The sequence below is a fragment of the Ceratosolen solmsi genome, unplaced genomic scaffold, assembly GCF_000503995.2.
Source record: "Ceratosolen solmsi marchali unplaced genomic scaffold, CerSol_1.0 scaffold10, whole genome shotgun sequence".
Taxonomy (NCBI): Eukaryota; Metazoa; Arthropoda; class Insecta; order Hymenoptera; family Agaonidae; genus Ceratosolen; species Ceratosolen solmsi.
Window position 1 is genome coordinate 14,012,139 of NW_011948412.1, and position 16,312 is coordinate 14,028,450.

Here is a 16,312-nt window from a genome sequence, read left to right on the forward strand (position 1 = left end):
TTATATATGAATGCACGATGGTGAATAGGAATACACGACGGTAAACAGATATTCGTAATTGTGGAGTAAAGTATTCTTTTTAAAACAAATTAAATATTTGATAAAATTACATATTATAAAAACATTTATTAAAGTATAATTTTCAATTGGCAATTAATTTTTTAGGCTTACTATTCAAAATAGAACTCTGTTACAAATACATCTAATTTTTATAATTTAAAAAAAAGAATAATATTTTGATTTAGTTGTATAATATACAGGTAAGTATATAGGTACTACGAGTCTTCTAACATTATTCTCTATAGATTTATCGTAAAATTTAATATATTGCTATACACTAGTAGTAAATACATCGCACAGGTGGTTGCTTTCTCACGATAGCGCGGTTAGGATTGTCTTGAAACCGGACAGTGTCACCCTTACCTAATTCGTAATAATGGCGGTTACTTTCAGTCTCCGATCCAAATACTGTAGAAACAAATAGTAAATTGAAATGTCCTATGTGAAAAAAATGGTTTTTTAATACACACTATATTACATTTAGACATCGGCAATATACATTTCCTTTGTGTGTAGGTTATGCTGATTACGCCAGAGGAGGCTCGTGCATACGAATGGTAAGGAATGCTAGCAAGTGCATAATCACGCAAATTTTAGTTTTGCGGATGCTTCGCATCTCGCTCGAGACATCTTATGTGGGGGGGGGGGTGAATTTGCACGAGGGTGGCATGGTCTGCTGTATGGGATGCAAGGCAACGTTGACGTTTTGACAACACGACACTCTGTAATGTAAATTCAACGACGCTGTGAGAATTTCTTGAATTCCTTTACATTGGTTATAAAAACTTGGATATATAGAGTCTATTGACCGATGGTGAGGTAAGTGAAGTAATAATTAAATTTTTAAATAGTAGTAAAATCTTCCGTTTTTTGTAATTTGTAAAAGTATGGCTATTATTTATTATAAAATTAATTTATGTTATAACTCTCTAAGAAATATAAATATTATTATAATATTAAAATATAAAAATTAAATAAAAATATTACATTATAAATAATAAACTAATATGCATTGTCGTTTATTATATTTGGTTAAAATTTCTTTGCGTATTAAAAATAATCGTTATATTTTATAAATCATTTGAGGGTATTGAATCTTAATGGTCATTATTATAAAACACAAGTAAATGAGAATCAATCGACATTATCATCCATTTTTTAATCGTTGTAATTTAGGTATGTATTTTGAAAATATAATTATGATTTTAATAAAATATTCATTGTCGATCTTTTGTCATTGTTTTTTTTTAAAATTCATAGAAAAATTCAATATTATTTATATAAAAGGATTCTTGCATACGTAAAATACCGTACGTAAGATGATGTATAGAGTAGATTGGAAATAATAGGGTATAGCGATTGAATATTAGGTAATAGTTCGTCCGACCGCGAAATCTTTAAAAGCCAGCAATGCTACAGCAACAAAATTTCAGTTTGGAAATCACGTAGACCCCACATAACCATTACCGACCCCAAGAAATACCCAGGATTCACGAAGTACCAATATTTCCTGGAAATAACGCTCCTCCACCCTAAATTACAAGTCTTCTCGACTCGGTAGCGAACTAACAGCTGTATGTCCGTATATACTTACGTATATATGTATGAATGAGTGTGTATATGTGCGTATGAAATGTGTTATGCACGTATGTATGTGTGTATATTTCTCTCTCTCTCTCTCTCTCTCTCTCTCTCTGTGCGTGTGTGTGGGTGTGTATACCCAGTCATACACGTAAAAGGAGCGTTTGTAAGGGTGGTGTTCTTGGGCTGGCGCTTCGATGCGCGTCGTCTCGGTCTCTCATGTTTCTCATTTCGCGTCACGGCACACGTAGACGACGTAGCGCCAAGCCTTTCCCTTAGAAACTAAAGACGAGCTCCAGCCCCGGCCTCTCTTTCACGTCACATGGAAAGTTGGTCGATGAGCGGTGAGGGGGAAGACGATGGTGGTGGTGGTAGCGGTGGTGATGGTAGTAATGGTGGTGTGGGAAATGGGGTGGGACGAGGAGGCTAGAAAGCCTCTCTCCCTCGGCTCTCATACATACATTAACGTCGCTTGTCAGGCGTGGCAGTCGCGCGCAAGACTTAAGATACTGCTAGTGGGGAAGGATGTCTGTTTCTGGGATATAACTACCCCGCGCTCTTCTCTCCTGTCGCCGGTAACGGTAGAGCCTCTTCCTTCCCGCCTTCTTACACCGCCCACCCACACGCAGGCTTAACGCCCCGTCGAGTCAACTGACGGGAAGCTATCGCACTCTCGCTCTATCGTAAACTTCAGATGAAGGTGCTCGTGGAAAATGGCTGCTACTAAGATCCTTTGGCCCGGGAATTAACGATTGACTTTTCGCATTAACGGCGACGTCTATTCCCGGAGGATGCTTTGCTCTGTAAGTGGAAGAAACGATTTTATTTCTTACTGAAAGATACATCGAGGGCTCATTATTGGGGTACAAGTAGATTATATCTAATGGCAAAAAGAGATACTGGTACATGTATTATTGTATAATATATGTAGTGTGCTATATATCTTCAGAAATAAAAATATGATGGCTGGGCATAGGGAGCAATTGAAATTCGCAAACTTTTCATCGATGTAAACAAATTAATTATGTATTGAAATATATATCGAATGTATGTAGATGAAAGTACGACAAATTGCACTATAAAGAAAGGAAAGAGGACAATGTCTTTATATTTAAAATACTTAATTGAGTACATAAAATAATATAATAGACGCATGATATAATAGAAAATAATATGGTAATAATATAATAGTTTTATTTTTAATGGTAGAAATGAAAATTTATTGGCAACAAAATGTTTTTCGGGGCAAAGAGTTTTTATACTATTGGAGCAATTCTCTAATTCTCCTCTAAATGTCTAGTATTTCCTTTCTCTCCCTCCAGCCCTACAAAGTATTTTTAGACATCGAATTTTCATCCTTTTTCAAACAAATGTGACGTATTTTTGAAACTACGTAATTTGAACACGGATCAAATGAAGCGAAGCGAAGGGCTCGACGCGTACGAGGCGCGTCGACCTCCTTATCATAAAGCAGGTATCAGGGTTATTTTGCCCTCGGGACGACTTGTGACGGAAACGGGTCTAGCATGAAATCGAATCGCAACGGGCTTCGCTGCTTATTAGGTGGATATCTCTTTCTTGCTGCGTAACTACCATCTAAAATATTAAGTAATTCAGCGCAAGTAGTAGCGCAAGGCAAAAGCCACTTGGATTCATGAGACTCTTTATAAAACGTGAATACTCGCTTGTGTTATAAAGAGAAATATGAATTTTTAATTGGATATTGACTGAAATGTGACATGATCGGTGAAAATATTCAAATACTATAATGAACGATTATCTATTCGTTTTGGCTCTCAGTTACGCGGACTGACATTTGTAGACTGACACTGCCATTTTTGGAACTAATTATTTTTATTATTTTATTATTTTATTATTATATCATCATTACATTTAACATTTAGCATAAGGTTATTAAGATGTAATTGTTACTAATGATTTAAATTTATTTAGATAATCATACTGACTAGATGTTGCAAATCTTTTGTTTACCTTTACGCAATTAAGATTAATTAACAATATGGTAAGCAAATCAATAAGAAACGAAAAGAGTTTCCATTTTATATAGTTGTTCTCTCTTTCTTATTATTGATGAGTTAGATTGAGTGAAATTAATTATAGGCGACGAATTGTCAACAAAAAAAATGTTTATAGCATAGCTGTCAATAAAAATGGATAATAAGCGCTTAGTGCGTAATTAAAATTATGGACGAATGTAAATGAAAATTGAAAGAAATAAAAACAAAATTGAAAATATTAATAATAATTAAATACGAATTTAAAATTCATGCCAACATATGATTCAGGGACTTTGATCAAAAGTCATTCATTCTCATAGTATTAAGAATTGAGAAGTTTTTATAAGCTATCATTTAATTACTTTTTATATGGTTAACAAAAAATGAAAATAACATATATCATGCAAATGCTCCTAAAAATTCTGTTGGAAATGGTAAATCGGATAACGTGACAACTAACAATTCCACAAAAACTAATTTCGCTTTTTCCCTCTTTCATTCTCAAACTACAAAAATGCTAACAGGAAGTGAGCATCGAACTTGCGAATATGATTTGCTGTCGACGTAGTACAATGAAGCCCTTGATCGGTCCACCATGTCGACTTCGATATTTTCCAGCGCGGACACGTAGAGAAAGTCGACAGGACGTCAGTCTCCCTGGGCTTCCGCTTCCTCGCGGCGTACAAACGTAGGAACGCGAAAGAAGGGAGACAGGAGAGGAGATACCATTGGCGCCCACCTCGACGATTGGGTATAAAAGAGCAGCCCCGCCAGTAGGGGGAGACAATATGAAATTGAAACGGAGAACGGAAGTTCGCGCGTATCTCCACGCTAATGGAAAATGTTTTGTATCTCTTCTAGACGGACGGAGAAGGAGAGGTTGAAGAGGAGAACAAGAGCAAAGGGGATGGATTCTAGGAATAAGGTGGTGCGGGTCGAGCGACCGGTGGCTGACGGCTCAGCAGATATGTGTGTGCATGTACCTGTTGGTCGCCGGCTTACGATGCCCAACTCATTTGGCTCAAAATATTGAAATACTTTGATTTTTTGATTTTTGACTCTTTTGTTGGCGATTATTTTCGAAATTGGATTATTGACACAGAATTATTAAGAGAAACGAATGCGATTCAACTTTACTAAATACAGTGCTCATCTCTTATTTAACACTTAAAACATAGAAAAAACTTTTTATTTCCAAGGTCTATATAAACTTTGATATTCCTATGCATTGATATTATTTTGAATGGGCTTTTGTTAACATTTTATAGTACTTATTTGTGTAAATAATATTAATAATATGGATTATAAGAAGTATAATCGGTCTTTTTTTCTTCTTTATTTCTCTCTAACACTATACGTAACAACAATATTTTAAATATTAATATTGGGAAAATAAAAAACAAGTTTTTAATTACTATGATGTTACCGATACTTGTACAGGTTTCTTTGTTAGTTGTTAACTATTAACGATGTTACATATTAACATCACTTTTTCTTTAACTTAATTATCGATTTTATAGATAGATAGAACTTATAGTAATCTTATATTTATTACTTTTACAAATTAAATTTTGAGCATTTTAGTAAAAATGCATAATAAGTAAACATTGTATTTCAGATAACAATCAATATACCTGTATCCAAATGCTTGCGTGTATCTAATATTTAATTATTTAGATATTAAATTAGATATTAATTATATTATTAATTATTAGATATTAAAAATATAACAGACTATTATTTTTGATAAGATGCTGATTTATTCCGCATTTTTATTATAATGTTCAGAATTAGATCATTTATTATTTGGATTTTGGAGCTTTTATTTTGGATAATCATAAAAGTATTAACATTAATTATGTTAAGAGGACACAATATTTATGCCAAGTCAAGTGATTGATTTTAGAAATGATCGACATAAAATCCGGCTACAAATGCATATTCATTTTCTGACGTTTCTCTACAATGGAATTTAATTATAGCATGTAACCAAGTATGAAGACAAGTTAGGTGAAAAGAAAATCCGTCAAATCAACGAAGTTGAGTAAATCGAGTTTCTCCTAAGCTTGAGCGGTAATCCTCGAGTGCTTGGGCATAGATGCGATGGGTCGACGTGACGCGTCCCCGAGAGAAGCATTTCACATCCTGGAGCGACGGCTCTGTAAGAGAGTAAACGAGCGCGTCGCAAGGAAGAGAGCGGCAAAAGCTTTGGGGGGGGGGGGGATTGCTCTGCATAATATAAAGGCCGGGGAGAGGGAACGCCAGGGAGGGTGGGAGCCACCCCCGGCTCACCCCCCTAAGACAGCCATGAGTCGTTGCGCGATTGGTTGGCATTATTCAAAATGGCGTCATCGCGCCGCTGCATAAGATTCGGTTTAATAGTCGACGCGCAATCGAGGCTAAGGAACTCGAGCGCGCGACCTTTAAAAACCACACGCGGATGTCGATGTGATGATGTATGTGCTTATATGCCTATATAAGGTGTGGTGATCATCAGGCGAGGTGATTTCGGCTGAAATTGATGAAAATGTGTGCCCGACTATTTATCGATCGTTATGTAGTTTCGTTTTGCGTCAATGTTCGAGGTCCTTGCGTTATCAAAGAGCTGCATTATTTTTCTATAAGTCGTTCTATAAGTTCGTTGAACCGTTTTGTTAAATAACATTGAAAATAATGCGTATTAATTTCACAAAATACAACATTTAATTTTGATGATTATATTAAAAATTTTAACAAATCTTTTATTAAATTCGTAAAAATATTATACAATAATGCACCGATTTATGTTACCGATATATTACCGTTTATTCTATAAAGGATTTACTGTAATATATATACATATATATATATAATAGTTAAAATGTTATAATATTAAACAAATTACGAAGAAAAAGCCCGTTCAATGTTTTGAATAGAAAAAAAACAATTAGTTTATTATTATAGCTTTACTTAGCGTATTTATGCGTTATATTTAATTTATATTTATATGATATATATTATATTTCAATAATATTTTCGATTTTTTTACGAGATAATAAAAAGAACGGTAACAATACTTAATAATAACTTTTGAGAACATAGAAGAAAACTTGACATATGAAATAAACTTGTAGAAGAAGCTTCTCTCGTAATGCTTTATGAGCTCTCGCCTCTCGTAGCACAGTTAATTAATGCATTTGAAACGGATTAGTTTACAAAATGTACTTATGCCTTGCACAAGTCAATAGTGAGAGGAATAAAATTAGATCTCTGGGTATTTTCGTAAGACCTATTTTGCATTCGATACGTCCGACAACCGGTTAATATCTGTCCGAAAATGAAGCCGCGTGCGAAAATTTCTTCAGTGTAGAGTTACGCGAGTTCCGCGTAAACAACGCAATTAAAACGAGTGTAGGGTGTTATGGTTGGACACCTGGTTGAAAAGTCTCGAAGACTCGTAAAACGAGTCGCTGAGATACGAGTCGAAGAAGTTAGCTAGAGAGAAGTAACGTGGGGAGAGGTTTTTTCAATATATTCTCACCGTATGCGTTGACCGCTGGTCAAGCGACTCCTTCAACCCTCGTACCCCACGTGTAACGGAGACGACTTCGCCACAATCAAAACCCGAAAAAAATGCTTTAAAATATCGTTTGTGTAAATTCAAGTGGTCAAAGTGTGGCTGGTCGGTATCGTTACTTACAAATCAATTATAAATGCGAATTATTGATTACAATCAATCTAATTATTATAAGCAAAAGAGATTGATGATTTATTGATTTCATTTGTCCATCAATTTTATTTTTGTCATTAAAGAGATAATTTACTTATAAGAGTATAAGTCTTTATTTAAGTTGATAGATTTTTAATTTGCATGGAAATTCACTGATTATTCTATAGATATTCGAATGGAAACTTTAAGCTTATTGTAAAGTTTATTAAATGCAATAGTCGATTATATATATTTAAATAAGGTAATATTAGTATATTAAATTCTTAAATATTGACAAGTATAATTAATAGTCGAATGTCATGAACAAAATGAAAATTTATGTGGAAAAGATAATAAATTTGTAAAGACTTTGTAAAGATAGAGATATTTTAAAATTTGTATTTTTAATACATTATAATTAATTAATTAATTATTGAAATAGTCATAAAATCGAATGAAAAAGAGGTAGATGTGTTAACACAAAAAGTACATTTATCTATTATTAAGAATAAACGCATGTAGAGATTTATATTTGTATTCCTAAGTTCATGTAAAATTTAATATAAAATTATAGTTACTTTGAAACAAATGATTTAAATATTTAAAAAAATTAATAAATAATTGCGTCGTTTTAATTATTTAATTAATTGATAAGCTTATTTATAAATTACACGACAGAGCGACTAACGATATATACAATATTAATATTAATTTTAAAGATTTCAAATACTATTAAGAAAAATTATATTGTAGTTTCAAAATATTGTTTTCTCGATAATGGAGCAAGTGGCCTGAAATTGTAATTATAACACATTTTTTAATATCATACATCATACATCAATTTGTGATAATATAAAATTTCATAAATTGCAATTATACATTAAATCGGACCACGTACTATGCATGGTAAAATTTATATATGTACATGGAGTAATGAATAAAAATCTTGAATTATAAAAACATGAAACCAAATCGAAAAATCGATCAAAGTGTGTATAGCTTCTCAAGGCACTCGACCGGTTGGGTCATGTCGCCTGTCATCCTTCGTTCGCGTGTTTTCGCAAAACAGTCGGCACGCGAAATTTTCACAAGAGAAAATTAAGGGGCAACCCGAGATGCCCAAACGAGTCTATCAAGATTGTAGTCCCACGTAACGAGTCGTTTTTTTCACAATTCTCTCAGGGCATTGTCAATTCGCATGAATGGCGAGGGTCGCGGCTTCCCTTCCTGCACAATGGCCGATCGGCTCAACGCGCGAATTACAAGACTCGATTTACTTGACAGAATGGCAATCGAGTTGCGATTTGTGAAGATACGAGCTTTGAATGCGTCGCGAGTTGAACAGATTTTTGTTCGAGCCTTCAGTGTTCCTGTATGGGTGTTCGGTCTGTTTGGCGCATGTGAGGTTTTATAGTTGGACAATGTGAACGATTTTGATGATTGTGTACTTGATTTGGCGTTAAATGTAAATGGTTAAGTGATCATTAATAATAAAATTTATGAAATCATTAAATTTAAAGGTATTTTAGTTGAAGCCAATGTCAAAATCATTTTATTCAATGAACTTGCTTTATAGAAGATGGTGTATAGGAAATGAAAAATCTAAAGTTTCTCTTCAATGCGTATTACTACATTTTTTTCTAATTTAATTTTATCTATGACATTAAGAATTAAAAAAATTTATCCAATGTAATAAATGTAATTTTTATTTTACTATAATATTTAAACACAACTTTTCAATATGAAAATTCAAGAATTAAAAATTATATAAAAATAAATTTAACGTGTAAAAATATTTAATGTATAAATTTTGCCGCACACAGTTATTATGTTATATTAATTTATTCTAATAACAACATTAATACTAATTTCATTTTGTATTAAAGTGGCTAATATTTTTATACAATAATAGTTTTATTATGTACTGAATACTCGTGGAGTATTCTATTGTTACAAATGTTTGATAAGAATGTCTGATAGAACTGAACAATGACATTACTAATGTTTATTTAAGAAAACAAATAATTAATTATTCCATCAAATTTGAAGTGAATTTTTAGTTTTAAGTTTATTTTAATTAAATAAATATAGTTTCTCGTGACAATGAAATTCGGGTAAAAGCCAATGGATAAATTTGGTTAAAAATTTTTGATTTTTTGGCTCGAACTGCTAATGTTCGATAGCTTTACAGTTATTTGCTACTGCTACTAATAATTCTAACTACTAACTAATAATTCCAGATCGTCTAGTGAGCGTCGGAGTGAAGAATTCTTAATTCTTGAGAGAAGTATGCTGATTCAGTTGCCTTTATCCAGAATATCGTTGCTTTCTCCAAGGTTTCTATGTTAATCTGGATAGTGGAGGACTTTTCAATATATTTTCTTAGTCGTGCGTTAAATATGAGACAGAGTGCTGTCGCTTGCAACAATTTTTTGAGAGTTGAGTATCTGTGGATAATGTCCCATTGATATTGCGTCTTGGGTACTGTGGTTAGTAGTACGGCGCTGAGACGTGCTTTCTGTTCACATTGTTTGTCGTTCAATGTTGGCTGGATTGGCCATGACTTTGATCAATTGATAAAATATCTGGGCTATTCCTGTTGTGAATGTGAATTTGTCCTGCTTTCGGCCATTCAGGAGTCGTTCAGTTATACTCACACAATGAAGCCGTCCCAAGGAAAACACGTTTTAATTATAAAGTGTGCTACAACTTACAAGGAGTCAGATTGATCCAGGAGTCAGATCAGTGCTGATTGCATTACGAGAAACTATACGACTTCAACAAGCATAGTCTCAAGGTAGTTCCTTACAACTTTCAGACGACGACATCGCCATCATCGAGGAGCAACCACATCATTGAGACAAGACAGAGCTTACACTCTTTTGTGATCAGTGACTACTGCTTATTGGTAATATAATTGTTAATAAACCATATATTAACGTAGGTTGCACATATTACACATTTCTACAACCCTTCTACCTGACTCCCACCCAAGTATCTGCTAGGGCGGGCGGCCAATTATTACAGCTATCGAAAAATTGGTAGATCGAACTAAAAAATAATAACACTTTCGAACAATGTGCTACTTACTAGTCCCGTAGTTGCAGTGCGACTTTGATAGTTGTTCTGGGATGTATGGAATTGCGAAGCTGTCTTCGAAATATCTGCCATGGGCGATGGATGGCATAGCAAGAGGGAATTTGGTTCTCTCATCCTCCAGTAGTTGAAGTAATGTTCTGACTGCCAGAAACGGGGCAGCCTTTGTTGCCTATGTGACTGTTGTCAAATGGTATGACACTTCTGCTTGTTGTTCATCTATCCACAGGATTCTCTGAAGGTCCCAGTCATCTTTATGAATTTTTATCTGCCTGTACATTTTAGTGATGTCGGTGGCATACAGATGTCTTTGTCTTCGGATCCAAATTAAGATGTCTGATATTTCTGGATTCAAATTGGGTTCAGAATGCATAATGTCGTTGATTGACAGACCTGATATCGATGTACTGGAGCCATCAAATACCACTCTTAACTTGATTGTAATGCTATCTGGTTTGAGCAAACTGTGATGTAGCGGATTATATTGAATTTCATGCTTTGACATTGAAGTCTTCGTTATGTGGTTAAGATCCTCATATTCCTTCATGAGCTGTTGATGTTGATGATGATGATCCCCGTTTCTCGAAAATTTTTTTAATAGGTTCTGTAAGCAGCAACGGGCAGTGTTATTACCGTACAGTGTATTACCGATGCGGTTGACCATTGTGTTTATAGGAATCCGAATGGTGTACTTTCCGGGTGAATCATGTGAATGAGTACTCTTGAAGTGTTCTTCGCACTGCTGTTCTTAAGGTGTATACTTTTGAGCGTCGCTTAATTGTATTTCTTCTTAAATTCAATACTTCGTCAATAATTCTTCTAGTGTATTCTCGTCATCCTGTTTTGAAATATGGAGTGATGTGGACGTCGGAGATCTTATGGAGTCAGCAATTCCCAGCACGAGCCATCCAAAAATGGATAGCTGCTCCATTTGCATGGATGGAGAACGAGTGATGACGTGGGGCTTAACGATCTGCCCATACATGACTGCTCCAAGAATGATGTCTATTGATCGAGGTTTAAGATATTTCGGATCGGACAATATTAAGTTTTTCAAGTGTTGCCAATCGTGTGAAGTTGGTTCGAAAAAAGGACTTAATGATATTAATCTCTTCAGAATGTCAGCCTCTATGCTGACTATGGCCTTAAAGAGGATTGAACGGAGAGTGAGTGACACAACACCTTCTGTCTGAGTTAATTGAGCTCTCCCAATTCCATGAATGTAAATAATTGAATGTTTTTGAGGAATATTGTCTGATGATTTGAATTGAGTTCTCGTTGAAGAATGTAAGTTCACAGCCTGTATCAATGAGAAGACGAACTTGTATAGTAGTAGTTTTTGACAGTATTTTGGCCATAGCAGTGGCAAGTAACGGTGTCGTGGAATGAATTAGTACATCGTCGATTGCACTATCATCTCATCTGGACTATGGATTTAAACTACTAACTTGAGTGATTTCTCCATTGCCTTTCTCGCATAGTAGCAAGTGGTGTTCTTTAGGGCACCTCTTGCAGTTTTTAGAGCTTATACGCGAGCCCGTGTGGATTCTTGAGTAAGCGAGGCAGTCTCCTCTGTTTCTTCCCAAATTGCGTTTTTCTAATGATGACATTGTTTTCTGTTTTTTGGAACAGCATATGCATACCTGTAACTCGGATGATCCAAATGATTGGACTACCTGAGGCTTTTTTAATGATGTCTGGTAGGTATTGGATGTTCTTCTCGTGGAGCGTGTTGGAGTCGTACTGTTGGAATGGCTCTAGATCCATCTGTCATTGAGTCCATCCGTATTAACGTCCTTATCCGAGACGTTAGAGAGGTTTCCAGTTGAGCGAAGTGCGGGTATAAGGTGGAAGTGCTAGATGATGACTCCAATAATTCCCTTGTGGCACGATCGAGCCGTCGAGAGATCAGGTATACAGTACGCAGTTCCACCAATCTTCTATGACTCTCAAGGCCTGTAGCGGTTTCATTACTTCCCCGGTGATGTTCATGAGTTTCTTCAACTCGGCTATCTCCTCTTCAATTGGGTTTAAATTGGAGAAGACTTGATCGAAACATGATTGAATTATTAAAGGAAGTAGTGCATTTTTTCAACATCGCTAGTATCATTGTTGTTCAGAACCAAAGCCTTGAAAAGATCACGAAATTCAAGCCAGTCCTCTTGTTTTCCCGAAAACTTCGGAAAATTGACGCTTGGGAGTCGAACTCCTTGTGCTTGTGCCTTGATCGGCGAGACTTCACGGTTCACAGTTTCTCACTCACGTTAGAAACTCTCTTGAAGGCTTAGCAAAGTCTGAGATTTCATCTCCTGAGATTTCACACTATAATGATTAGTGTTCCTCAGCCAGGTTGTTCGTTAACTCTTTTTTAATACAGAGTGACTTTATTTGAATACAGTGTGCGCTTCTTCGTTAAATATAGTTTTATTATGGCTTATTTACAATTACATTTGTTGCGTTGGAGTTATGTGATGGAAGGGTATATACTATGTTCAGTCACGACTATTCGGTTGTTTGAACTAATCCTGTAGTGAATAGTTTACCTGCACGAGATGTTCCTTGATGTTGTTGTTCATCTTACAAGAATCAGCAACTGATTATGCACACTCTTATTAGTGAGTATGGTTGTGCTATATTAATATTAGCATCATGCTAATCTTGTAGGGATTAGCAATGATTTATGCCTTAGACTTGGTTTACTTACAGAGGTACAGTAGCCTTGATCTGATCCTGTGATGAATGGTTCATCACCCCGAATACTTCGTGTGGATGGATATGATTTGGTTGGTTGTAGTCTGGTACTTTGTCGATATGAAGGGGATAGTGTCAACTCCTTTATCTTGCACAGAGGCGAATTGACGTGTCTTTCTTTCATGCTGGGCTTACTTTGAGAGTGTATGGCGAATAGCTTGGTGGCTGACTAGCATGACTGACTGGTTTACTGGCTGAGTAATTATAAGCGTCGTCTCGTGGTTTGCTTGTCTTAAATATCCACGCAGCAGATTACTTAGCTGACAACAATGCATAGGTGTTGCTATGCGGAAAACATTGCAGGACGTTCGAGAGTAAAGCTTTAGATGTTTTGAGAACTCTGGGAAAGCAGAGCTTCAGAAGGTTGGAGATTTCCAACCGACGTTGCTATAAGGAGACCAGATAAACGTTGCAGGACGTTCAAGAATTCTGGAAATCAAATGTTTACAAAAATTCGAGAGCTAAAAGGCTTATACATTTTTGAGAGTCTTGTGTTAGAGTGTTAGAAAATGCTCCGATTCCGAACAAAATTGGAAGATAAGGTAATTATGTTTAATATTAAAATTAGAAAATATAATTCTGCCTATAATTTTTTAATAATTAAAAAAAATTAAATTACTTATAATTATATTAATTTTTTTTGGAAATAAATACAATTAAAAAAATAGAAAGTATAAATAATATGGTATCCTTGAACGACAATATTGTGTACCTCACAGAAGAAATTTTATTGATTTGAAATTTTTGATTTTGTTAAATAAACACAATTCGAAGTAATAATATATTTTATTCAAGTATCTTTTGTTTTAATATATACATGTAAATGTGTATTAAAGAAGTATCTTTAATTTTTATTGTAATATAAATGTAGTTAGAGTTTTATAACACTTTAACGAATAAATCGTCAGTACGAAAATGTTTTAAAAGCACGTGTCCGATAAAACGGCGGTCTCAACTAATGAAAATTTCACTTGCCCTTTTTACATAACCGCCCCTTCGGGAAAGATGCTTTCGGGGAATCTGGCTTTTCACCCTCAAGGAATATTCGTTCTCCCCTCAATTGGACTCCTCTGAGGGCCCAATCTTCGTAGCCGCTTGCATAGACTTTGCATAAAGCAACAATATTTCGAAGAAGATGAATGACAAAGGGGGTCGTCCTCGACGTTCTATCGAAATTCCGCATACGTTTCGACTTACAGCAAGGTATGGGTGGAGGGCATATGGAGGGAAATGCTGCTTGACTCCTAAGACAATTAGCAGGTGGGATGGAGTGCACGTAACTCGTGAATGTCGTCGCGTAGTCGCATGCGCGTAACATTAATAATGCAAACGAGCGTCGCCGCTTTCTACGGCAGGCGAAGACGCGAAACTACGAGTAAGTTTCGCTGCTTCTGCCAAGGGCTTTCATGGGTGGGAATAGACGTTAATGTGAGCAGAAAGCTCTGAGGATATATGCTCGTACTCCCAAGTGTCCTTCATCCTTCTCTCTCTCTCTCTCTCTCTCTCTCTCTCTATCTCTCTCTCTATCTCTCTATCTTTCTATCTCTCTATCTCTATATATATATCTCTCTCTCTATATATATATATATCGCCATCTTAGCATCTTGTCCTTTATATCACCGGCTTCCTGTATTTTTGGATATCTATAATGACGAAAGGCCTGGTGAGGCTATTCAACAAAGTTGCGCTCGTGAGGCTCGTTGATAAGCCCGTTTTTACCGGACGTCTATTGGTGGCGTAGCACGTAATAACTTGTCGACGTTGTACTCTCACGAACAATGAAAGCGGATGCTGTGCCGATATCGGATAAGCTTCTACTTGTGTCTGCGCTGAGTCATGTGGATATCAAAATTGGCTTGCTGATGTAATAGGTTGATTGGCGACGCACGTTTAAGATAAATGATTTACTGTTTAGAATTTGTATTCTAAACCATCATATTTTATATTATTTATACTATTTGATTTTGATTTGATTAACTTACTTTAATATAATCTAACATTATGCGTCATAGATGTTTTACATTTTATATTAATTTGTTTTATAGAGGTTTTTCAAAATAGTTTAATATTTAATTTTAAATGGCTATTTTAAAAATTTATATTAATTTATTTTATTTTAATTTATTTTAAGTTCATAACAGACATAATATATATTTGCCTTGCATTTCTAATTTTATTACAATCTTATTTAAGTATAAAAACTTGAGTCTAATAAAATTTATTCATGTAACAAACGAATTATTTTTTTTTATATTATCATAAAATCTTATCTTTTATATTTCCAGTATTTTACAAATAAAACTCTATGAACACTATAATTAAAAAGTACAATAATTAAATTCTAACACTATTGAGACTAATATTGTTCTACGGTCAAGTTATATTTAAAGACTGTTGTGTATTTTTACCTTTTCTCTTTTTCTCTCACTCTCTTGGTTATACTCTCTTAATAATTCTACCGTTTTCGCATATAAAAATGTAATTACATGAAAAAGTCAGATGCGTATGAGAAGCTTTGTATTCGTGGTTACGATTCGAGCATGGAATACGTGATGGTCCGAGTTCAGGTTATACGAGTCGCCACGTTTCAAACAAACCGTGATAATCAAGTCTGAGAGGTTACTTTTCGCTCCACCTAATCTGATTCACGTCACACTTTTGAGTTTACTTTTACTAATTATTTCAAGGAATGGAAATATTCCTTATATTAGATGAATTACTAATTAAATTATAAAATCATAATTTCTCCACGAAAATTTTATTTTAATCCTTAACGTCTTATAAATATAATCCACTAAACTGGAAAATAAAACTCATTTATATCATCATTTTTATCATATTAACGTACTATAAAAGAATTCAGGTTGTTAAATATTCCAAGTTCGTTTATTTCGTTTTTCTATTTATCACATGAACGTAAGTTAATACTGCAGTTTGAAAATGATTGATTTTGAATAATTTTTTTGAATAATTAATTACGTATTTTGAATATAAAATAATTTTGAATAATTACGTAATAGTGCATTTATAAGGGCTAATTGAGTTGATTATACTATAAAAAAACTAGTATATTTGTAAAGTTCATATTTTAAAGTAAAATTAATTTAAGTAATAATTA

At 34.5% G+C, this 16,312-nt stretch overlaps 1 protein-coding gene across 1 annotated transcript; it reads right to left on the bottom strand.

Annotated features, from left to right (window-relative positions):
* Positions 1 to 10,615: 10,615 nt before the first annotated feature.
* LOC105365107 (uncharacterized) lies at positions 10,616 to 11,107 on the bottom strand. The gene has a single exon (XM_011503202.1). The coding sequence runs from the start codon at positions 11,105 to 11,107 to the stop codon at positions 10,616 to 10,618; it is 492 nt and encodes a 163-aa protein (XP_011501504.1).
* Between the last annotated feature and the right edge of the window lie 5,205 nt (positions 11,108 to 16,312).

Bases quoted from the DNA above. Each gene is read 5' to 3' on its own strand.
- LOC105365107 (XM_011503202.1), bottom strand. From the start codon at position 11,107: ATGGTCAACCGCATCGGTAATACACTGTACGGTAATAACACTGCCCGT.